The sequence below is a fragment of the Meles meles genome, chromosome 8 (genome assembly GCF_922984935.1).
Source record: "Meles meles chromosome 8, mMelMel3.1 paternal haplotype, whole genome shotgun sequence".
Classification (NCBI taxonomy): Eukaryota; Metazoa; Chordata; class Mammalia; order Carnivora; family Mustelidae; genus Meles; species Meles meles.
The window spans coordinates 9,831,549-9,855,079 of record NC_060073.1 but is presented as its reverse complement, the minus strand read 5'-3'; the positions used below and the strand labels follow the sequence as shown (position 1 = coordinate 9,855,079).

At 62.4% G+C, this 23,531-nt stretch overlaps 1 protein-coding gene across 1 annotated transcript in view; it reads left to right on the top strand.

Annotated features, from left to right (window-relative positions):
- The window catches only part of MYRF (myelin regulatory factor), a 32,632-nt gene extending 9,527 nt beyond the window's left edge, over window positions 1–23,105 (top strand). Inside the window, 27 exon segments of the mRNA XM_046016425.1 lie at window positions 2,777–2,864; window positions 2,986–3,246; window positions 5,381–5,442; window positions 6,341–6,456; window positions 6,458–6,621; window positions 7,523–7,773; window positions 7,869–7,992; window positions 9,663–9,858; window positions 10,829–10,905; window positions 11,078–11,188; window positions 11,514–11,604; window positions 11,982–12,182; window positions 12,466–12,577; window positions 13,091–13,200; window positions 13,839–13,999; window positions 14,072–14,144; window positions 14,412–14,500; window positions 14,795–14,863; window positions 15,287–15,367; window positions 15,521–15,606; window positions 15,715–15,906; window positions 16,156–16,407; window positions 17,928–18,030; window positions 18,272–18,346; window positions 18,676–18,781; window positions 20,230–20,304; window positions 20,508–23,105. Of these exon segments, the coding sequence (XP_045872381.1) occupies window positions 2,777–2,864; window positions 2,986–3,246; window positions 5,381–5,442; window positions 6,341–6,456; window positions 6,458–6,621; window positions 7,523–7,773; window positions 7,869–7,992; window positions 9,663–9,858; window positions 10,829–10,905; window positions 11,078–11,188; window positions 11,514–11,604; window positions 11,982–12,182; window positions 12,466–12,577; window positions 13,091–13,200; window positions 13,839–13,999; window positions 14,072–14,144; window positions 14,412–14,500; window positions 14,795–14,863; window positions 15,287–15,367; window positions 15,521–15,606; window positions 15,715–15,906; window positions 16,156–16,407; window positions 17,928–18,030; window positions 18,272–18,346; window positions 18,676–18,781; window positions 20,230–20,304; window positions 20,508–20,588 (3,407 nt within the window). The 3' untranslated portion in view covers window positions 20,589–23,105.
- The last annotated feature ends 426 nt before the right edge of the window (window positions 23,106–23,531 follow it).

The window sequence follows — 23,531 nt, the reverse complement described above, 5'->3', positions numbered from 1 at the left end:
GAGCAGTCAAGGACAGGGGACACCCAAAAGTGTGCTGATGCCTTTGTCCTGGGTTTCTGGGGGCTCTGCCCCCAGTCAGGAACCTCTGGGTTCCAGCAAGCCCCCACCCTCTCCCTGTCCTCCCAAATGTCTGATTAGAAGTTTCCAGTATGGTTTTTGGGGCAGCCGGGGGGCCAGACCCTTTAGGCTGAGCTGTGTGGGGAGAACATCAGGCAGGCCTTGTGGGGTCCCAGAGAACAACAAGATGTGGGCTTAGTGTTCCTCAGGAGGCCCACCAACTCCCCAAACCTGAGACTTCTCCCCCACCCGGCCCCAGTGGTTTTCTCCTCCCTCCTTTGTCCTCCCGTCCTCCCGGCCCCTGGCACGGGAGGGTCTGTCCTCCCCTCAACCACATCTGGTTCTCGTTAGGGTCTCCCAGGATGCCTCTGCCTGAGGCCCCCCCATCCCAAGGGAGGTGGGCAGGAGGATTAGGGGTGATTAGGAGCGCTCCTGGCCAGAGGAGGGGGAGGAGGGGAGGAGGGGGCCTGGCGTATTATAAATAGCAACACCATGATTCTGTCACCCCATCATTCACTGTAGATTCCAAGTTCAGTCTCGAAAACCTGCAGCTTCAGCAGCCAGGGCGGGGGTAATACTCCAGTGCTCCCTCCTTCTCTAGCCCCTGAGGGAACGATCCCCCCACCAGCCCATAACGTGGGGTGGCCCAGAATGGCTGTAAGTAAGTAACAGCCATTAAGTAAGTAAGTCTCATTCACCACCAACCACCCCGTCCCCGTCCCCGTTGGAGTCAGGCCCCTGTGCCTGGGTTTGAATCCTCCTGGCTGTGTTGCCTCGGGCAAGAGACTTGACCTCTCTGAATAAATGGGATGGTGTTAATGATGTAAAGCACTGTAAAGAATAGTGCCGGGACCTGGTAGGCAGGCGCTCAGTCGCTCGCTTAGTCCGCAGGAGTCCTGCAGACAGAGATCGGTGTCCTCTTATCATCGCCGTTCAGGACGGGGAGGATTAAGCGTTACACCGCACATGAAGAATCCATGGGATGCCTTGCATGTAATAAACTCCTATGGTTGTTAACGTCTTTGGCTCCCAAAGTGCCTGGCATACAGTAGGCATTTAATAAACGGGATCTTCGGGTAACAGGGAAGGATGCGATGGGGACCAGAGTGTAGACGGGAATCCTAGAACCTTGATGAGCAGACTGGTCATTCCCAGCTTGAGAAGCTTCTCTCTCCCGGGCCACGCTGTGCCCTGGATGGCCACTGGCAGCGCTCGGGGGGTGTCCCTGGTTCCTGGCCGGGTGAGCCAGGGGTGGGGGCCAGCAGGAGGGCCTGTCCCGGGCAGCGCGTGACTCCTAGGAGGGCTTAGCCACTCATTAATCACCTAAGCGGGGCTCAGCATTCTTGAAATGCCGGCTGGGGCCAGGGAGGGGCCTGGGCCAGGGGCTCGTGGGGACCCCAGGGCTCTGGGTCTGTGAAGTGAGGACAGGCAGTCTGTTCGCTGAGCACCCATTATGCGCCGGGCACCTTACATACCTTAACTTGTTTCACAGTCAGCCCTGTAAAGTATTAGCTGTTCATGTCCCCATTTTACTAATGAGGAGACTGAGGCTCAGAGAGGGTATGTGACCAGCTTAAGGTCACACAGCAGGGAGGACACAACCAAGGATTTGTTCCTGGATCTTCCTGAGCTGTTCCCAGGGCTCCCCCGGGAGAAGGTATGAGGTGCAGACCCGGGGCTCATGGCTCCAGGGGCCTGTGGGAGGGGTACCTCCTGCCTCAGTGGGGCTGGTCAGCCCAGGTCAGCAGTGTGGGTGGGGCCGTCCTCCATTATCGGGGCTGACGCATCTCCTACGTCAGCCCCCTTATCACCCCGCCCTCCTGCTCCCCCCTGCAAGGTGACCCTGGGAGGGGAAAGGCCAGCACCTCCCCCTTTCCTCCCCTGCTCATGCCCAAGAGTCCTGGGTGCCTTTTCTGTGAGTCCCTCCCCTTCGCGGGGCTGGGGCCAGCAGGGAGGGCCCAGGAGAGGGCCGTGGAGGAGCGGAGCTCTGACCACCATCGTTCCTTGCTGTGAAGCCTGGCAAAGCCCTTACCTCTCTGGGCCGGTTTCCTCCTCTGGAATACCAGGGCTGGACACCCTAGACCCTGTTATGGGGGTGACGAGCTCTGCCGGAGGCTGAGCCAGACACTTCTGGTTCTAGCCCCCACTCCCTCTCCATCTGCATTTGGGGCCTGGGGTGCTGGAGGCTCCCTGGCCTCATTGCCCCCCCACCCCCACCCCAGGACGTGTGATTCAGGCCAGCCTGGTGTCATGTTCCTGGGGAACCTGGCAGCTGGGCTGTCTGGAAGGAGACAGGGCGGGACAGAGTCACTGAGTCTGGGTCCAGCCTTTAAGGGTGGTGGGCAACCGCCGGGCACTCGGTTCCATAGAGTACCTCAGTTACTCCTCACGGCTCCCCATAAGACTTGGGAATAATGACCCCATTTTACAGACAAGAGGGAGGACTTGCTCACGTCACAGGAAATGGCCTGTCTGTCGCCGATCTGTGCTCTGGGTTCCTCCCCTCCTCAGAGACACTGGGCAGGCTGGGGCCAGGGAAGCATCCTTGCGATGCCTCCTGGAGGGCGTCAGGTGATGGGCACTGTCGGACTCTCCCTGGACACGGATGTGCAGGTGGGGAGGAGCCTGGGGGCACATGTGCGGGAGGCCCCGGCCTGGGGAGAGCTATCGGGCAGGGCCCAGAGACCCAGGGGTGCTCACATCCGGCCCTCCCCTGCAGGCCACGACATCAATGGGGCCCTGGAGCCCTCCAACATAGACACCAGCATCCTGGAGGAGTACATCAGCAAGGAGGACGCCTCTGACCTGTGAGTGGCCCTGCCCCCATGCCCTTCGGCCTCCGCCCTTCACCTGGGGGGTGTGCTCCGGCCCTGGGTCCACAAGCCACTGGGGTCCTGGCTGGCGCTGAGCTGCTTCCTTTCTCCACAGCTGCTTCCCTGACATCTCTGCTCCAGCCGGTGCAGCCTCCTACCCCCACGGGCCGCCGGGGATCCCCGGCTCCAGCGGGGGCCACCACCTGAGCCCCCCTGGGGGCGGACCGTCCCCGGGGCGCCACGGCTCCCTCCCCGCCCCGAGCTACAGCGCCCCGCTCAACTGCAACAACAATGCTATGGCTAGCGCTCCCAAGCCCTTCCTGGGGGGCTCTGGGCCCCCCATCAAGGCAGAGCCCAAGGCTCCCTATGCCCCAGGGTGAGTGAGGGCGGGGAGGGTGGGAGGCAGGTGTGCGGCGGGAGGGGGCAGGGTCTATGGGCTAAGGAGGTGCTGGCGGTGCCCTGGCCAGCCATGGTAACCTGGCTGCCCTGTGGGTAGGTAGGGGTGGCTGGGGAGGGGCTCGTGGCTTTGTTCCGAGGCCGTGGGCAGCCCCAGAGGATTCCGAGCAGGGGAGTGATGAGGGCTGATGTAAGCACTCGAAAATTCTCTGACAGCTGTGTAAAGGGGATGGGAGGAGGCGAGCCTAGAGACACGGCTACTTACCTACACGGATACACGCAGGCACGCACGTGTGCACACACACAGGGCACGCAAGGTCCCCTCACTGCCCCGGGCCATCCACTCCTGCGTCTAGCTACTATTTGCTGGGGCCGCGGTGACCGGCCCGACGGCACAGATGTGGTACCTAAAGCTCCCCCTGCCCGAGCCAGCCTCCCAGGCCCTTTCTGTCCTCTCTCCGAGGAGTCTACACCGGGGGCCCGGCTGTGACCACAGGATGCTGGCGGTCAGCAGCCCAGCCAGACTCAAGGGCCACCCATAGACCTGTGCTCGTGAGGACAGGCAGGAACATGCGTCTGCTGGGTTCTGCAGGGGGGCTCGAAGAAGGTTCTGGGTTCCCCAGCGTGGGGCAGGAGCAGGGGACCCTGTAGGGTTAGCTCAAAGTGCTTGCCCTCCGGGATTGTGGAAATAAGGGGAGGAAGCCCAGAGCAAGTGGCGGAGGGGCGGGGGGCACCGGACCTGTCACCTGGCTTGCTGGGGGAGGGCTGCGGAGGTGAGCTAAGGTGTTAGGGGTGAGCTTTTGCTGCGCAGGGCAGACATCCAGCCGAGGGGCTGTCCCTGAGCCCAGACCCCGAAGGGCAAAGACGGGAGGGAAGAGAACGAACGTGTGAGAAACACCTGCTGGATGCCCACTGCTGTCCCTGCTGTCCCCTACCGCTGTCCCCGCTGTGGCTCTGTTTGTGTAAGCTCATTGAGCCTCTCAAGTAACCAGCCCCTGGGGGGACCCCGGAACCAGCTGGCCTGTGAGTGAGGCTGTGCTGCCCCCCGGCAGAATCCCAGCGGCACACTGAGGCCATTTCTAAGGGACAGAAGGGGCTTGCCCACAACTACGCAGAGACCATGTGCCCCCTGGGAGGGACCCAAGGCTCTGCATCACCCCTGCACCTGCCAGGGTCTGTCCCCCCTGGGGAGGATCGTGCAGGCCGGTTGGGGAGGGACATATTAATCAATAAATCACCACATGGGGGACAATTGAGCAGCACGAGGAGTTGTGGGGAAGGAATACGAGGTCCCACCGACTTGAGACGTTTCACAGCAGGGACCTTTCCACGCCGGAAAACCCGATGGCCACTGTGCAGGGAGCAGTCAGGAGATGCTGGACGCAGGGCAGAGGCCCCAGGCAGCCCTTGGGGGTAGCTTTTTCTGTCATTCTCTCACAGCCCGAGGGGTTGGGCCAGTGGCTCATCCAGGGGGGCCTGAGGGCCCTGGAATCAGTCCAGGGGTGTGTCGGTGCCTGGGCATGGAGGTGGGCAGTCTCTCCAGACGTGCGACCAGGACAGCCAGAGAGCTGGGTCCCCGCCGGGCCACAGCCTCCCCTCACCGGGCGAACGCAGGGTGTTAATCTCTCATGGTTGAGTTTTTCTTTCGCCTGAACCGCTGATAACCTGCAAGAAAAAAATACACCCAGACCTGGTGAGGCTAGCTCCCTGCCCAGCCTGTACCTGCCCCTGGGGGGGCGGCCCAGTCCCTTAGAGCCCCAGAGAGCTCTCCCCTAGAGTTTCCAGAAAGTGGGGCTTCAGTGGGTCTGGGAAGGGAGCAGCGGGCCTGACCCTGCTCCTTGAATCCCTGTGCCGTCCTTGTGTCCTTGAATCCTGTTCCATCATCAGGGACACTGCTTCCTGGTCCCCAAGTGCCCGGGAGGTCTGAGGGGATACAGGTCAGGAGCCCAAAGACCCTGCCCCAGACCCTGCTTGGCACCCTAAGATGGCTCGCGCAGAAAAATTCCCTTTGGGGTGGGCAGTGAGGGGAACCTCAGGCCTGCAGTGTCTGGGGTCTCGGGGACCCGGCCCCTCAGACGAGCTGCCTGCCCAACGGCGCCCTCCTCCCCCTGCAGCACACTGCCGGATTCTCCCCCAGACTCGGGTTCTGAGGCCTACTCCCCCCAGCAGGTGAATGGTGAGTCCAGCGGGCACCGCCCTCCCCCCCTGGGGTTTGGGCAAGTGGTTGGGGCGGCCTTATCGGGGAGGGAGGGAGCGAGGGAGGGAGGGGGCCAGCGGCCGCCCAACAGGCCCAGATTATCGCTGGTCAAATACTCCCCGGCGCTGGCTATTGTCTCCCCACTGGCGGGTGGGGGGCCTGGCCGGGCCTCTGAGAACCTGTCCCTGCTGGCGATGCCACCCGCCTGCCTGCCTGCGCCATCATGGACGCACCCTTCGGCGGTAAGTGGACGGCTGGGGAAGGCCGTGGGTGCAGCCTGAGTGCAGGCCTGGCTGACCTCCTGGGCCCACCTCCCCTGGTGGGGGAGGGTGCCAGGGGTGCTGCGGCCCCCAGGTGGCCAAAAGCAGAAGGATCTCGGGCAGCAGCCTGTCTCCCCACAGCCCAGAAAGGGGTCAAGAGTTCTGTTTATCTTACCAAAAACATTTCTGGAATGCCTCCTGGGGAACAAAGGGAGCTGGGGGGCTGGCCCCTGGGAGCCTGCTAGAGGGGCTGCCGGATGGAGGAGGGCTGCCGCCGGACTGTGCTGGGGTCCCCCTGAGACTCCTTCCTGAGGCCCAGAGGAGGATCGGGACTGAGAGGGGCCAGGGGAAGACGCTGGGCAGCCAGGCTTGGGGGGAAGGAGCCAGTTAGGATGGCCAGGGGCGGGGTGGGGGGGTGGAGAGGGCAGAAGCTAAAGCTGCCCATCCCGCCCCTGGACAGGGGCTTGTCTCCCTGCCGGGGCCTCTAGTGGCCAGCCTCAGGCTGCCTAGCCCGCCTCCCTTGTGGGGCTGGTCTCAGGAGAAGGTGGGAAACCCTGTGCCCAGGGACCTGAGTGACGTAGGTCTCTGATGCCCACCCTCCACCATCTCTCCTGCAGACTCCCATCTCCTGCGCACCATAACCCCTGAGACCCTGTGCCACGTGGGTGTGCCTCCTCGCCTGGAGCACCCGCCTCCGCCTCCGGCCCACCTCCCAGGCCCCCCGCCGCCCCCGCCCCCCCCCACCTCACTACCCCGTCCTGCCGCGGGACCTGTACATGAAGGCTGAGCCCCCGATGCCCTCCTATGCTGCCATGGGGCAGGGGCTCGTGCCCAGCGATCTGCACCACACTCAGCAGTCCCAGATGCTACACCAGCTGCTGCAGCAGCACGGAGCTGAGTAAGCCCGGGGCAGGTGGGTTTGGGGGGTGGGGGCCCGGGCGGGGCAGAGATGGTGCTGGGGTCTGGGGTGAGCTCTGCCCCCACGAGATGGGGGTAAGCGTGTGCCTATGGAGGTGCCCACTCAACAGCTCTGTAGCTGTGGCCATGTGCTTCTGACGACCTTATTTGGCGAGCATGGCCACCCCCATTGCCCTGATAGGTAAACTGAGACTCCCAAGGGGAGGAAATGCTTGTCAGGGGCATGGAACTAGGATGGGACAGAGCCGGGACGAACCTCGGGCTGTGCCTTTCCCCAGACACCAGTGACTTTCCAACCTTCTCAGGGAGTCGGGGGCTCCAGCTCTGACCCCAAACAGTGGAATTGTCCTTTTATCTGTTTGTTTGACACATCCAGATGTCATGGAAGGTTTAGTTCAGGACAAGACTCCACAGCCTCTTCCCCAAGAAACTCTCCTTCCCAGCTTTGGCAGCCCGCGCCCCGTGGGGCTTGTTTCCAGCCTCGGAGGCTGCTCTCTGTGGAGTCCCCACTCTCAAGGGTGGCCCTGAGGATGACACCCCAGGGAAGGGACCGGCTTGTTCATTCCACAGACTATCGGGGACTCTGTGCACCAGGCCCACAGCGGGCCTGATGGGGACACACAGACAAGTCAGGTGTGGCTTCTGCCCTCCTGGTCCCATGATCCGGGGGCTGGAGAGGAGTCACAGAAGCAGGGAATGGCCTTACAGAGCGATGGGGGAGCCCTGAGGAGGTAAAGCCCAGGGCCTTTTCTGGAGGGGTGTCCTCTGGATTGGGCATATCTTGCTGAAATGGGGTGAAGAGGGGAAGGGGGCTACTGCCCGGAGGAGGGGAAGGGGCTCAGGAACGAGCCAGCCCCCCATGGCCTCTGTGTCACCCCCAGACTCCCCGCACACCCCTCCAAGAAGAGGAAGCACTCCGAATCACCTTCCAACACCCTCAATGCCCAGATGCTGAATGGAATGATCAAACAGGAGCCCGGGACCGCAGCGACGCTGCCCCCACACCCAGCTCGAGCCCCATCCCCACCCTGGCCTCCCCAGGGCCCCCTCTCACCGGGGCCCGGCTCCTTGCCCCTTAGCATCGCCCGGGTCCAGACACCGCCTTGGCACCCGCCAGGGGCACCTTCACCAGGTATGTGCCTGGCCTGCCGGAGCTCACAGCGGGCCAGCTCCCCTTGCAGTGGGGGCGTGGGGCGCAGGGCCCACGTGGTCGCTCCCTCCCTCCAGGTCTCCTGCAGGACAGTGATAGCCTCAGTGGCTCCTACCTGGACCCCAATTACCAGTCCATCAAGTGGCAACCGCACCAGCAGAACAAGTGGGCCACGCTGTACGACGCAAACTACAAGGAGCTGTGAGTGGCCCGCACCCCCCTCCTGCCGCCACATCAGGGGCATGCCACACCCCCCGCCCCCCAGCGTCAAGGCCCCAGACAGAGCCTGGGAGCACACTGGGCACCACATGGGCCCCGGTTACAGGAGGGCAGCAGGCTCAGGGCAGAACTAGGACAGGCCCTCGGGGTTCCGGACTTGTGGGCCTACCCAAGGCCTCCTTAAGGAGGTGGTGTCTGTCAGGGAGGGGCCAGTGGGAGCCTAGGGAGGGAGAAGCGGGTGGATGGGTGTTTTCTGGCTCCTCCTCCCCCACTCCTTCTGCATTCCAGGAAGGTAGCAGGAAGCTGTGTTGGCAGAGCCCTCCCAGCAGCCCCCTCCCTGGGACAGAGGGTGGAGCGGGTGGGGGAGGACAGGCTGTTAGGGCGGGCATTCCGAGCTCTCCCTCTGCACCCACCCATGTTGGATTCGGCTTCCTGGGACCAGGCCAGCAGCACTGTGGGACCACTCCCCTCACTGCTGCAGAGGTCCGGTGGGGGTGAGGGCGAGGCTCTCTGGACACTGCCAGGCCAGGGCAGGGTGGCTGAGAGCAGCCTCCTGGAGCTGGGTGCCCCAGGCTGTGAGGGCAAGAAGCCAGAAGCCCTTGGGGCTGGGTGGGGGATCCAGCTGCTGTCGTGGTTGAAGGCTCCCTTGAGATCCTGTCCGGATTGGGGGGGAGAGGTCTTCGGGGATCCCACCCTTATGGCCTGGGGAGGATCCCCCCACTCTTCCCACCACGCTTTTCAGGCCAGCCCTGCCATCTCAGGCCCTAAGGCCAGGAAGCTGGCAGCTGGGGGCCCCAGTGTACTTCCTGGGTGTTCCCCCGGGGCCGGCAGGTGGGTGGAGCCCCAGGCCTTCTGCAGATGTTAGCCAGGCCCCCAATCCTCTTCCCCCGGGTTTGGACTCGTTCTCTGCCCGTCTTCCTTCCGGGGGACCCCGGGCATCGGGAGCACTGCTTGTGCCTAGGGACCTGGGTGAGGATGGGCCAATAGTTGCCCCCTCTCCTGCCACCCGGAGGTCCCCCCCAGAGAATCCATGCTTGGAATCCTTGCCCGGCGACAGATGGGTAGACCGAGGCTGAGTCTGCGCTGCCCAGAGCGCCCCTCTCCCCACCTGGGCAGCTGGAGAAGTCAGGACGAGGATTTCGGGGGCTTGAGCAAGCCAGTGGGCTGGGGCTGGGCCAGTGCCGAGCCGGCGCCTGGTCCCACCGTTTCCATGGCAACCAGCTGTCAGGCCCTTGAAGCTCTGCAGACGCAGCCCCTCTCACCCCGGTCTCCTGCGAGGGAGGGGGCTTCAGGCAGCACTCTGGGAAGGAGCCAAGTGTGATGAGGGGCTGCGAAGCCCCCTCCTCAGGAGTCCACTGCCCTTGGGTGGGCCTCAGGGGTGTCGCCCCATGTGCCCCATCACCAGGGTGGGCTGGGCCCAGCCACACAGAGGAAAGAATATTGGCCCAAGAGTTGGCAGACCTGAGCTCAGATCCTTCCGGGGACTCAGTTTCCACTTCTGAGAGGTGGGGGGCAGCCCCATGCGTGGTCTGAGGATCCGGGGGGTGGCTACCGGATAGGAAACCGTTTCGGAAGGCAGACACTGGAGAGGGACATTCCAGGCCTGGCTTTGGCCGGGGGAGCCTCTGGCGAGTACCCTCCCCTGCCCCTAGGCCCATGCTCACCTACCGCGTAGACGCCGACAAGGGCTTCAACTTCTCTGTGGGCGATGACGCGTTTGTGTGCCAGAAGAAGAACCACTTCCAGGTCACGGTGTACATCGGCCTGCTGGGCGAGCCCAAGTACGTCAAGACGCCCGAAGGCCTCAAGCCCCTTGACTGCTTCTACCTGAAACTGCACGGAGTGAAGGCAGGTTTGGGGGCTCAGCAAGGATGGGAGGGGAGTGGAGGGGAACCAGGAGTCCTTGGGGAGTTGAAAGACCCCAAAGCAAAGCCCCCTTCCCAGCTGTGCTTCCTGATTCCTTCTCTGCCCAGTGACCCCAAGGCTACACCCCCAGCCCAGACCCCGGGATCATGACCGGAGCTGAAGGCAGAGGCTTTATTTAACCCACTGAGCCACCCAGGCACCCCTGACACTTGCCATTCTTCCAGAGCTCCTGCTGCCTTCCCAGCAAAGCCCTGACTTCTGAGCTTAGCCCACAAAGGCCTTTGGGACCAGCCCTTCCCTGCGGCCCTGCCATAGCTTGTGCCCCAGACCTGTTGTGCCCATTCACAGCCCCTGCTCTGCTGAGGCAGCTCCCCTTCTCTGGGACACACGGAGAATGCCCATTCCACCCCTCCTCTCCTGGCAGACCGCTCCTTGGCCTTTCCGTTCCCTCTGCTGCAGTCCTTAGTCCTTGGGGACAACTGTCCTGAGGCTCCTTCCCTGGGGTCTCTCTAGCGCCCCTCCCCCAGGAGTGGTTGATTTGGAGCCCGTGAGCTCCCTGGGGGCACACAGCTGCCTGTTTCCTTCAGGGCAGGGATCCAGGCCGGGTCTGGCCTTGGTGCAGCTCAGCCGTCACTCATGGAGGGGCTGCAGGGATGTGGGTGTGGGAGAGGGTCTGGGGAGTGCGCGGGTTTGGGTGGGAGCGGGTGTTTATGGAGGTCGGCTTGGGGAACGTGTGTGGAGGTGGGGGCCGTGTGTCCGTGGAAGGCGTGAGTGGGTGCGTGCGGAGCTGGGAGAGCCGTGTGACTGTCTGTGCCCTCACTGAGGGGAGGGCCATGCCTCAACTTACGGGGGAGCGCCGGCTGGGCCAGGCCTGGGCTGAGCGGCTAAAGGGAGGCAGAACCAGGCAGGGACCCTGGCCCTGATGGGTCACCGGCCTCGGCTTCTCTCTCAGCTGGAGGCCCTGAACCAGTCGATCAACATCGAGCAGTCCCAGTCGGACCGGAGCAAGCGACCCTTTAACCCTGTCACGTGAGTGTCTGACCTTGGGGGTTGGGCGGTGGTTCTAGCTGGGCAGGCCAATCCTGGAGCTGGCCTGGGAGCCCAGGGGGCCACGGTACCTGCCTTCTACACATTCCTGACTGTGGGCCTGGCTCTTTGAAGCCCCCTCCCCGCCTCCTGAGTCCCCGCCACTCGTCTGCAGGGTCAACCTGCCCCCTGAGCAGGTCACGAAGGTGACCGTGGGGCGCCTGCACTTCAGCGAGACCACTGCCAACAACATGCGCAAGAAGGGCAAACCCAACCCCGACCAGAGGTGAGCGGGCTGCGCCCCGGCCTGGCCAGGCCCTCCAGGTCTGAGCAGGAGGGGCAGGAAGACACCGCCCGTTGTCGCAGTGTCCCACACACTGACACATTGTACAGAAGAGACACCTGAGCCTCACACCTACGGCTAATGGACTTAGCAGCTCCCTGGGGTCCTAGCAGTGGGCCCTGGGGAGTTTCTGCCCCTAGTGGAGACTTAAGGTGTTAATGCCCTCTTCCCGCGGGGGGTGCTGGGAGCTTGGGCACTGTACCCCAGACCTGGGATGGGGGCAGGTGGGGCAGGACCTTGGGTGCCTCTAAACCCCTGTGCACCCCAGGTACTTCATGCTGGTGGTGGCCCTCCAGGCCCACGCACAGAACCAGAACTACACGCTGGCTGCCCAGATCTCAGAACGCATCATCGTGAGGGTGAGGGCTCCTTCCTCCCAGGGGATCAAGAGCTGGGAAAAGCAGCAGCCAGGAAAAATACTGGGGCTCTGGGGAGTCGGGAGCTAGAGTGCTGATCCTGCTGGGCCCTAGCTGGGTGACTTTGGGCAAGTTCCCACCCTCTGAGCCACAGTGTCTCCTTCACAAGGGGGGAGGTGGACAAGGCCTGGGTAGCCTTCTGAGATCCTGCAAGGGACTGAAAGGTGCCACAGTGCAAGGGGCAATTTAATTTGGGCGAGGTGGGGTGAGGATCCTGGCCTGGAGGTAGAGGGGTGGCTGCACGGTTTCCCCTTTTGCCGGGTCACTGCAGGTCCCTCGTCCCCTGGGACTGATCCAACCCCACCCCCAACTTGTGGTAGGCCTCCAACCCTGGCCAGTTTGAGAGTGACAGCGACGTGCTGTGGCAGCGGGCGCAGGTGCCCGACACTGTCTTCCACCATGGCCGCGTGGGCATCAACACCGACAGGCCTGATGAGGCGCTGGTCGTGCACGGCAACGTCAAGGTCATGGGCTCTCTCATGCACCCGTCGGACCTGCGGGCCAAGGAGCACGTGCAGGAGGTGGGGGCGGGGCTGTGGACGAGGGGCAGGACCGTGGGGCAGGGAGAGCTGCGGGAGGGGCCGATGGCTTGTGGGGGTGGGGCCCGTGGAGGGGCCGGGCCTGGTGGAAGGGCAGGACGGCAGGGTTAGTTGGTGAGGGAGGCAGGCCCTAGATTTCTGCGTCACTGGACCCTGGTGCTGCAAGGTCTCCGCTACATAGCGGAGCCCGAGCTGCCTCCATCTTGAGCTCCGGGGCCCACCTTGGCTGGGGAGGGGTTCAGTCTCGGTCCTGGTTCCCGCGCAGGTGGACACCACGGAGCAGCTGAAGAGGATCTCGCGCATGCGGCTGGTGCACTACAGATACAAGCCGGAGTTCGCCGCCACGGCGGGCATCGAGGCCACGGCGCCAGAGACAGGTAGGGACCGGCCTGCGTGGACTGGGGCTGGGGTCCAGGACCCAGTAACCTCGGTCCCCAGTCACCCCGCCCCCTATCCCAGCCCACTGGAGACCCCACTCCCAGGAACTCCTCCCCCTGACTCCCTGGAATTCCTGCCCAGGGAATCCCGCCCTCTAGAAACCCGGCCCTCAGCCCTTGGAAAATCGGGCCTCCCCCCCCCCCCCCGCCGGGCTGGGTGGCTACCCTCCTTGACACCAGAAGTTTCAGAATCCTGGTCCCGGGATCCTGAGCTCCTTCGGTGAATCCTGCCTTTATCTCTGTCCACTTCCACTGGGATCCTTCCTCCCAGGAGTCCACCCTTGCTCCAGTCCGGGGAACCCCACACCAGAGCCGGGGAATGGGGCCCCCTGCTCCAGAGCACCTTGGGTCCCAAATCTCTGGCCCCTAGAATTTGGCCCTCCTCAAACTGGGCCCCCTCCTTACATGCTGGTTCTGTGGGTGTTCTCCACCCTACCCCCCCAAACCCCCCAGGTGTCATCGCTCAGGAAGTGAAGGAGATCCTGCCGGAGGCCGTAAAGGACACTGGAGACGTCGTCTTTGCCAATGGGAAAACCATCGAGAACTTCTTGGTGGTGAACAAGGTGTGTGGGGGTGGGAGGATCCCAGGAGCCCAAGGGCAGGGGTGGGCCAGCTGGAGGGCGGTTAACTCCTGCTTCGTTCAACTCCCGCACAGTGGAGCCGGTGAGGGCAGCCCGGTCTTTTCTCACTGTGTGTCCAGAGCCCCCTCCCCACCCCTCACGGAAGAGGGTCGCATTCCAGGGCCCGGGGACTGGGGGCACTCTGTGTGGTCCACAGCAAGAGGAAGCTCCGTGGGGCGTTATTTTCCTCCCCTTGGAAAGGAGGCTAAAGATAGTCACTGCCCAGAGCTTCTCAGGTGGCTGTTGCAAAACTTAAGTGTGGCTTATGGTGAGGATGAAGTCCTGTGCTTTCGCCTAGGCTGAATAGTGAGGAGCCGAAGCCTGAGACCCCACGTTCACGAGATTGGAGAGGCCGGCACCTCCGAGAGACAGTGTTCTGACGGGGGTTAGGGGTGGGAAGCGCAGTTCTGGTGGGCCAGATGGCCCAAGCAACGGGGCAGAGGTGGGGGTGCCGCTTGGAGGCAGGCACGGGGAGGTGGGGGCGCTGGGACTGGCCTGGGTAAGGAAGCGTGGAGGGCACCACCCCCCGCCCCATTGCCCAGGGCTCCCGGGGGGCTGACCTCGCCCGTGGCCCGCGGCAGGAGCGCATCTTCATGGAGAACGTGGGGGCCGTGAAGGAGCTGTGCAAGCTCACCGACAACCTGGAGACGCGCATTGACGAGCTGGAGCGCTGGAGCCACAGGCTGGCCAGACTGCGGCGGCTGGACAGCCTCAAGTCCACCGGCAGCTCGGGCGCCTTCAGGTGCGGGCGTGGGCCAGGCAGGGGGACACCCCCTTCCCAGAGGCACCTCTGACCCTGGCCCTCTTGCTGCAGCCATGCGGGGAGCCAGTTCAGCCGAGCGGGCAGTGTCCCCCACAAGAAGAGGCCCCCCAAGGTGGCCAGCAAGGTGAGGCTGGGTGCAGGTGGGAGGCAGGTTGGGCTGGGCCCTCCCTCTCCAGGCTTGCCAACTGCGAGGGCTCCTCCCTTCTCCCAGCTCGGGCTCTCTGGCCCCGTTTCTCCTTCCTCTCCCTTCCTCTCCCCAGCCCCCACCCCCCACTGTAGGAATCATAGGCCTTAGCACCCCCACCGACAGCAGAGCCCACACCAAGTGACATCATGGGCTCCCTAAGTCTGGGCCTTTTCTGCTTCTTCCCCTTTTCCTCTCGGTCCTCAGCCATCTTCTGTGGTCCCAGACCAGGCCTGCATCAGCCAGCGCTTTCTGCAGGGAACCATCATCGCCCTGGTGGTGGTCATGGCCTTCAGGTGACTTGTGCCCTGGGCTCCAGGGGTGGCTGGCTGGGGAACTTGAGCTGCCCTTGGGGCCAGGCCTGGAGGAAGAGGAAGATGTGGCTGGGAGATGAGACCTGCCTGAGGTCTCAGAGGGGGAAGAGGGTTGCCTCTTTCTGTCCTGTGGCCCTGGGACTGGGGAGACCCGTGGAGAGACATCACTCATTCCCGAGCCCAGCCCCTGGAGCCAAGGACTAAAGACCCTGCCCAAGGGAGAGGGCCAGGACCATGGCTCCAGCTCTAACCATGGCCCTTTTTTGTGGCTCCCAGCGTGGTGTCCATGTCCACACTGTATGTGCTGAGCCTGCGCACCGAGGAGGACCTGGTAGAAACCGATGGGTATGTCCCTGGAGACCTGGCTGCCGGCCAAGCTGCGAGGACAGGAGGGGTTTGGTGGGCAGCCGGGGGGCAGGGGAGCCGTGGAAGCTGTCTTCTCTGATAGGGACGGCGCCTTGGCTCTCAGCCTGCTGGGGCTTGCAGGGGTGGGTGGGGAAGGTCTCCCTGGAGAAGGGGCAGCCATGGTCCCCGCTGAAGCCAACGTTTCTACTCAGTGCTCCTTGAGGTAGCTGGGCCTCTGCGAGTCAGGGGGCATCTGAAGGGCCCAGGTTGGAAGGGGGGAGTCGGCGGGGAAGGAAGGCCAGGGTGGGACCCTGGGCTCTGTCTGCCCACTTTCACCTCAGCTCCAGGGCTCTCTCTGACCATGTCTTTTCTCTCTCCTCCCCTGCACCTGTCCCCCTCTTTTTCCTCTCTGCCGCTCCTTAGCTCTTTTGCCGTGTCCACTTCCTGTCTTCTGGCCCTGCTCCGGCCCCAGCACCCTGGGGGGAGCGAGGCCATGTGCCCATGGTACGTGTCTGGACCAAGCCCCCTCCCTCCTTACCTCTGGCTCCTGGCTCCCTGCCTCTTTTCCGCCATCCCTGTCCACCTCTCTGGGACTCCCAGGCCTCCCTGTCCAGGCTCTTGCAGTCCCTCTGAGCTCTGCCCACCCCTCCCCAGCAGGTCCAGTCAGAGCTTCGGGACCACCCAGCTCCGACAGTCCCCCGTGACCACTGGGGTGCCAGGCACACCACCCTCTCTGCTGCTGGGTGCGTGCCTGCAGTGGGTCTGGAGGGTGGGGATGGGGGCAGGGAGCTGTGTTCTGGGAGGGGGCTCAGCTGCCCATCTCTGGCTCATACAGCCTCTGGCTTCCTCAGTTACCACTGGCCCAACCAGCTCGGCCCCGGGGCCAGTCATCCCCACGTTGGACCTCTGCTCCAGCCACCCTTGCCCGGTCGTCTGCTGCTCCTCGGCCACTCCCAGCCCTACCGCAGCTCCTAGTCTTGGCCCCAGCTTTAAACCTGGCCACGGCCTCAGCCCCAGTCCCAGCCCCTCCACCAACAGCTCAGGTATGGCTCTCTCGGCTCCAGGGTTTGCGCTGAAGGGATTTTATATGAGTCCGGAGAAAGGCCCCAAAGACTTATTGGGGGGAGGGTATCCTGGAGCCCAGAATGAGGGTCTGGAGAAAGGTTGGTGGGTCTCTCTGAGGGGATAAAGAGACAGATGGGGGTCACCCAGAGTCTGGTGAAGTCCTGGAGAAAGCCAGACAGGAGGCAGCCAGGTCCCTCTTCTCAGCTTATCCCTCATTCTCCCCACAGGCCCCAGCCAGATGGCTTTGCTGCCAGTCACCAACATCAGAGCCAAGTCGTGGAGCCTGTCAGCCAATGGTATTGGCCACTCCAAGCATCCAAAGAGCTCAGAGCCTCTGGCCAGCCCTGTGGTCCCCTTCCCTGGAGGGCAGGGCAAATCCAAGAACAGCCCCAGCCTTGGTCTCCACGGCCGGACCCGCCGAGGGGTTCCCCAGCCTGGCCTGAGCCCTGCTCAGCCCACTCGGGCCCGGAGCCAGCCAGGTACTTGCCCTACTCCCCCCCTCACTCCCCACCATCTCAGCTCAGCCAGCAAGGCTCACTGGCCTGGGCGCATCTCAGCCCAGTCAGCAGAAGGCCCAGCGCAGGACTGTCCACAGACGTTTGCTGGGCATTGCAAAGTCCCGCCATCAGGCCAGGAGCCTATGTAGCTCTCTTCATGCAGGGCTCACGCATCCCTGCAAAGAAGAGATCATCCCATAGGTCAGATGGGGAAACCGGAGCCGGGTCGTGTGGCGGGGCAGCAGCAGCCCTGGAATCCCACCCCACGTCTGCCTGATGCCAGGGCCCTGGACGTTACAGAGGCCAGGGGCCTCCCGGGCTTCAGCCCAGTGGTTCTGCTCTTGGAAAGGGGCCTCCTTATCAGCTTTCATTTGATGGTTTTTGTGGCTTAAAGAAAAAAAAAAAAAAGCTTTGAAACTGTGACTTGCTGAGATTCAAGTACAAAGTGATAGGTAAACCCCACCGGGGGGCTGCTCACCGGGCCAGCCATTTCCAGGGCCGCTGCTCTGTGGCTGGCTCTGTACAGGGTGCTGGGGTGATGAAGACAGACATGCCCTGACCCCAGATGGCTCAGACACCTGAGAACACAGTAGTGTACTAGCGTGACAGGGCACTGAGGGGATGCGCTAGCAGCTTGGTGACTGGGGAGGGCACTTCGTCCAGGCTGAGGTGGGGAGGTGATCAGGAAGGCCTCCCTGGAGGAGGCGACATTGGAGCTGAGTCTCTGAAGGACCTCAGTTTGCCCAGAAGAGAAATGAGAAGGGTACCTTCCATCTTCTCTTTATCTGGTATCTGTCCGTGACCCAAGGGCGTACTGGATCCTGCGGGGTAGGGGTGGGGGTCTTTGCGTGCCTGGGTTGTGCCTCACGAAGCCAAAAATGTGTCCGGTCCAGCAGATGTTCTGGACCCAGTTTCCCCTTCCTAGGTTGTGGGGGAGTGGGTGCGGGTCAGGCAGCAGCCAGCCCGTAGATGGCCAAGAAAGCCTTGTCTCCCTCACCTGCCATGTCACACCTCAGAACCACCGGCCCAGCCCGCCATCTGTCGGGGGTTCCTCCACAGAAGGCCACAAGCCCTCATGAGTGGGGCACTGGGAGGTGTTTAACACTGGGCTCTTGGGGAAAGAGTCCTGATCTGTGGTGAATACTCCCACCGCGGCTAACTTCCGGCTACCAACTTCATGCCGCCGAACTGAACGTGAAGAGACGTGTTTGGGCTGCGTGCGGGCTCCTGTATGCCTCTGGAAAGGACATGAAGACCCTTCCCTGCTCCTGGGGTTTGGGTTCTGCCGAGGAGGCAGACCTCAGGCTCATGGGAAGTGGCTCTTTGTAGTGCTGCCACGGAAAAGAGTGGCATGACCCTGCCCATTGTGGGGGAGTCTGGAAAGAATAACCTGGAACTTATTTATGCTAAGGTGTGAGTGACTGAATGCGAGCTTGGCAAGGAACAACTTGGCTGCTGCTTATTTGTATCCCACCTTGTCACTTCCTCCCTGCCCCCCACAGCCTCTCTCCTTGCAGACCCAGTGCCCTCCCTGACCTCCATCCAGGTGCTGGAGACTTCAATGCCCATCACTTCCCAGTACTGCGCTCCAGGGGATGCCTGCAGGTGGGCTTGGCTCCTTCCCTTCACCCCAAGGACAGATTCCCTCAGGTGACATGAGCCCAGGCAGAGCGGAGGCCCAGATGTCCTCCCCGTCTTGTCCCCCTCCCGTCCCCCTCCCCCACCCTGCCCCAAGGTGGGGCAGCCCCTTTCCATGGGCTCCAGTACAGACCGGGGGGCTGGGGTATCCAGGCAAGGGGCTCCAGCAGGGTAGCCTTGGTCTCAGGAGCCACGTTTGCCCCTGCAGGCCTGGAAACTTCACCTACCGCATCCCTGTCAGCAGCAGCACCCCGCTACACCTCAGCCTGACTCTGCAGATGAAGTGAGTGCCCGCTTGGGGCCTTGGCAGCTCAGGGAAGGGGTCTGAGGAGGGATGCAGACTTTATCCCTTGCTCTGGCTGTGTGACCCTGGCGGTCTCTGGGCTCCTCATCTAGAAACTGCTGTTGCGCAGGGGTGTGGAGGCCGTGCGGGATGGTAGATGGGAAAGGGCGGCGGTCTAGGGCCTGACCGGTAGGGCTCATTTTCCAGCTGTGTGAGGACTCGTGGCTTGTTTGGGCAGGGCAGGGGAGGTGGCGAGGGAGGGCTGCCTGGGGGCAGGGCAGGTTGAGGAACTTGGAACCCCACTTCCCTGCTAATCGGCCTTCCCCCAGCTCTTCGTCTCCCGTGTCTGTGGCGCTGTGCAGCCTGACGTCGAAGGAGGAGCCGTGCGAGGAGGGGGGCTTCCCACAGAGCCTGCACACCCACCAGGACACCCAGGTAGGAGGCAACTGGGAAGCTGTGGGCCAGGCAGGCCCCAGAGCTTCACCGTCCCTGGCACAACTGGGCCCCCAAACAGGTGAAGAGAAAGGGCTGGGAGGCAGAGGGATGGCATCTCCACAAGGGACACTTTAGGCCGTGGGCCTCAGGAGCAGAGCATCTCCCACCCCCAGCCCTGCCCTGCCCAGAGCCCCAGGGAAGAAAACAGTTCTAAAAATGCGTTCATCCCAGGACTAACCTGGGATGAACGCAGTGGTGGCAATGGGGAGGGTATTCTACGGGTCCTTGGCAGGGAGAGCTAACCTTGTCTGTGCTCAGGGTCAGAAGAGACGCCCCGAAAGTCAGGTTTAATGAATATGACACCTGCAGCATGAGGTCATTGGGGTCGCCTGGAGAAAGAAAAGAGGCCAGTGTCACAGGAGCAGAAGGGCAGGTGCAGAGGTGGGGAGGCCCGGGAGAGTGTGGCCTTCCGGCTGAGGTGGACACGCAGCAGCCTGTCCCGCTAGGAGCCGGGAAACAGGAGCCCGGTCCTCAAGCTCAGGCTGGGCAGCGGTGTGGTTCAGTCCTCCTGTCCGGAAGACCCCTCACCCTACCTTGTGGAGGCCTGCCAAATGCCTCTGACCCTTCCCTTGTCCAGCTCCTCACTGGCCACGTGACCCCCTTGGGGACCCAAAGTTGTGACTCTCCGTGCAAGCGAAGGGAATATCTCCTCACCAATTTATGTTGATTCAACGAAAATGTGTTGGGGTCTCTCTGTCCCAGGCCCTGTGCTGGGCCCAGCTTCGGGGACACAGTGGGAGGCAGGGATGGACCCAGTCCTTGCCTTGGAACAATGCACTCCCTAGCTGGGGAGAAAAGATGTGCAGAAAGTAACCTGAGGAGGGGCTGGGGGGGGGGAGCCTCCCAAGAGGCTCAGGCGGAGGCTGAAAGGAGGGGGCGAGCCCAGCCAGCTGCTCACACCATGTGGAGCTCAAGCCCAACTCCACGTATGGGGAGGCCATGCCAAAGCCTCAGCAGGAACACTGGCAAGCCTCAGTCTCCCTGCAAGGGGGAGAGCACAACAGCGCGGGGACCCGTATCAGTCCCCGCTCTGCCACGCAGTGCCTGTGATTTCAAGCAATAGCTCAGCATCCTCATCTGTACGCGGCGTCATCTTCTCGGGTTGGAATGAGCATGGGCTTCGTGAAATACCTTGCTGTGCCTGGAGTATAATGCAGAGGGGAGGCAGCAAGCGACGAGGCAGGAACCAGGGGAGGGCTGCTGTGGACCTACGGGTGCCCCGCACAGAGTCTGCATAAAGGGGTGCTGCCTCCCCTCTCTCTTCCCAGCTCTGACTCCAGCCTCTGTAACACTTGCCTTGGCGCCCAGGGCTGCAATGACCATGCTCAGGGCTGCTGGTCGGGATAGGGCCGCAGGGCTGTCTTCACCCCTCCCTCTCCCCTCTCCAGGGCACCTCCCACCAGTGGCCAGTAACGATCCTGTCTTTCCGAGAATTCACCTACCACTTCCGGGTGGCACTCCTGGTGAGTACAGGCATGCCCTCTGCCCCCAGAGGTCCGGACCCCTGCATCTCAAGCGTGGGGCTTGGGAAAAGGACATGGGGATTCCCGGAGCACATGGCAAGACTTGGGGCATGGTGACGGGTAATGTGGCGGGGGGCAGGGGAGTGCTTCCTGCCCCACGCCCCCAGAGCCACCTCACCTGTTCCTGCTGCCCTCTCACCCAGGGTCAGGCCAACTGCAGTGCGGAGGCCCTGGCCCGGCCAGCCACAGACTACTACTTCCATTTCTACCGCCTGTGTGATTGAGCTGCCTTCCCCGAGGCGGCACCGCAGCCGGGCCGGGGCCCCGTGTGCCCCTTCCATATTGGACGCGGCCGCGTTACCCTGGAGCCTGCCACCCGGCCAGCTCTCTGCTGTTCACTGGCACATCCCTTGGAGAGACTGATCTGGGCTTGGCCCTCTACACGACTGGGGAAACTGGAAGTCCTCACACTGGAGTTGCTGTTCCTGCTGGTCGCCCCTCACACGCTGCATGGGGAGCCAGGGAGACCTCCTGGGGCCGGGACAGGACCAGTCCTTCTGTGTCTGTCCAGCTCCGGTGGTTGGAGGACTGGCTGCAGGGGTCTTGGAGGCAAGGGTAAGCCTGTGACTGTCCAGAGCCTATCCGCCTACTCTCCCCTCTTGAGACTGTGAGCCACCCCTCTTCTGGAGTGGGGACCTGCTGCCTTTGACTTGGCTGGAGCCCTAAAAGACTTGGCTGGATCCGTGAGTCCGCAGAGAATATGTAGCTCTTACCCTCGAAGCTGCTCCCTGGGGGGTGGCGAGGTGGTGGACTTTTTGGGGTCTGTTACGCTGGACTTGGGACTTTGAAGCTTTAAGTGTGGCCCAGGAGGTCTCTTCTCCCTGGGATCACTGGCTCCCGAGAGCTCCCAGGGCAACTGAAGCCAGCCCTGGATGGGCTGGAAAGACCGACCATGTGCCTTACGTATACTTAGTGCCTGGCTGAACCAGTGCGGGGGACCAGGGGGCCCGGTCAGCCTTGGACGCTTGAACCTGGAGTATCCTGGAAGGGAAGTTCCCCGTGAGCCTCCCCCGCCCCACATGAGTGTTGCAGCCCCACGGCCTGGGCTCCTAGAAGCTTCCAGAGCTTATAGTCACAGCTGGGACCCATCATTATCTCTGAGCAGAGGAGCGGGAATCCCTGCAAGGCGGCGGGCTGGTCTTGGCTGGTACGTGGAGTCAAGCTTTTGCTGTTATTAGTGAAGTAATTACTAAAATGCACTTAAGCCGGGGCAGGAGTGGAAGGATGGAGAAGGAAAGGCTGGAGAAGTACAGAGCTCTCGGGAGACACTTCACCAGATAGGGCCCTGGCTCTGGTCTGTCCCAGGGAGGCTTCAGACACACATCTCACTCCCGACCACCACCACTCTGGCTTCTCCCTCCTCTCTTGTCTGCTGGCGACCTTGTCTCCCCAGACCGAGGGCTCCCACGTTGGGCTCGACTAGCCCACGGCTGGCAGGAGACTCCATCTCCGCCCTCTCCCCCTGGAGGTGGAGCAGTGGGCTTGTGTTACCGAAGTCTTAACTCAAGTGCCCGTGTTGCAGGAACCGTCCTTAGTGGGAGTGGGAGCCTGGAGCGTTCTGAGGCCAAAGCCAGGCTCACAGAAGGAGTGTGGGAAGCATTTAGGTCCATCTACACGGGTTCGGTAAGGGGAACGGGAATCGCCGTCCCTGCCCCACGGTATTCTGCCACCTCTTTGGGAACCAGGCCTTACCCCTCTCCGACGTCTCATTCTCAGCTCTGAGTGGGAGACCTTTCTGTGGGGAATGGAAATCTTTGAGAAGCCTGTGAGGCGCAGGCCCCCTTTGGCCACGGGTCTCAAAGCACTTATCCTCAGGGGAATTGGGGGATAGGGACACCCCACCTCCCAGCTCCCTCCCCAGTGTGGCTGCGCTCCCTCATTCTGACATAGGAATTGCATGGCTCCCCACACCATGCAGGGGGCCCGGGCCTTACTTAGGACTATTCTGTTCTCTATCCCCCCACACTGGGCGGCGGGGGGGCGACCCTCCTGAAATGCCTTAAAACTGGTGAACCCCACCCTTTGTAATAGGATTCTGGGCTTCCTTAGTGAGGGTGCCTGTCCGTGGACTGTGGCCCCTCAGTCCTTAACTGGAAAGTGACCCTCCACTGCCCCCTGGAGCCCTTCTGGCCACAGCATAGCCCCAGTCTGGTTAGCAGCTGGCTGTTTCCATGCCTGGGGAGGGATCCTCAGTGCAAGGATCGGGGCCAAGCTGGGGCTCCAAGCTGCTTGGGAGGTGGGTGGGTGGGGGGTCAACCTCGGACCAAAGTTGCCTTAAGCCCATGAAGGTAAAAGGGCTTCAGGGAAGGGGAGTGGGTCACCTGCTGGAGGCTGACAGCTGCCTGGCTGGCACTGGTAAGTGGGAGTCTTGGCTCCATTCCCTACGTGGGGTCCAGCAGCCAACCCTCCCTTCCTCTCTCCCCTTTGGCATTTATTCCTGTAGCCACTGGGCTAATCTCCCCCAAGCTTCAAGCTGTACATAGGGCCTCTCAATGCACGAGTCTCTCTGCCCGTATCGTATCCTCTCCCTCCACAAAGGCCTGCATGTGCATAGAGCGCCCCTCCCTCCCGGTTAACCCCCAGCCCCCATCCCTGAGTGCTGACTCCTCTATTTATCGTGTACCAACTCTGACTCTGCAGTGGGCAGAGGGAAGCAGCCCTGGGCCTGCTTTCTTCCTCCTCCTGTCCTTTTCTTCCGAAGTAAATATACGTATATAAATAAATGTAAAAATATGGCTTTGTATCTGACCTCGCCTCCCCATCTCTTCTTGAGACTGTTGTGCTAGGAGATGGAGTCATCTGTGGGGCTCAGACCAGCTGGAGTCTCTGGGGTTCCTGGGCCAGATGGATGCATTGTATCCCGTTATCCTTCTTAGCTTCACGCTAGGCTTGGGAACAGGACTCAGCAGCCCCCTCCCTTAGCCACATCCCATGGACCTACCTACCGCTGGCCCACCCGGGTTAAAGGAGCCATCCTAGGGTAAAACTCCTCTGGGGACAAGCTGAGCCTTGGGAAGGTCCCCAGCACACAGAAGGGTGGCTATATTTAGAGGATGCGATTGGCTCAGGGCAGACTTGATTGGTGCGAGTTTCCAGAGAAGTCTGCTCTCAAAACAGCAGAAGGATAGGCCCGGCCCCTTCCTATCCACAGAGCTTTAAATTCCAAG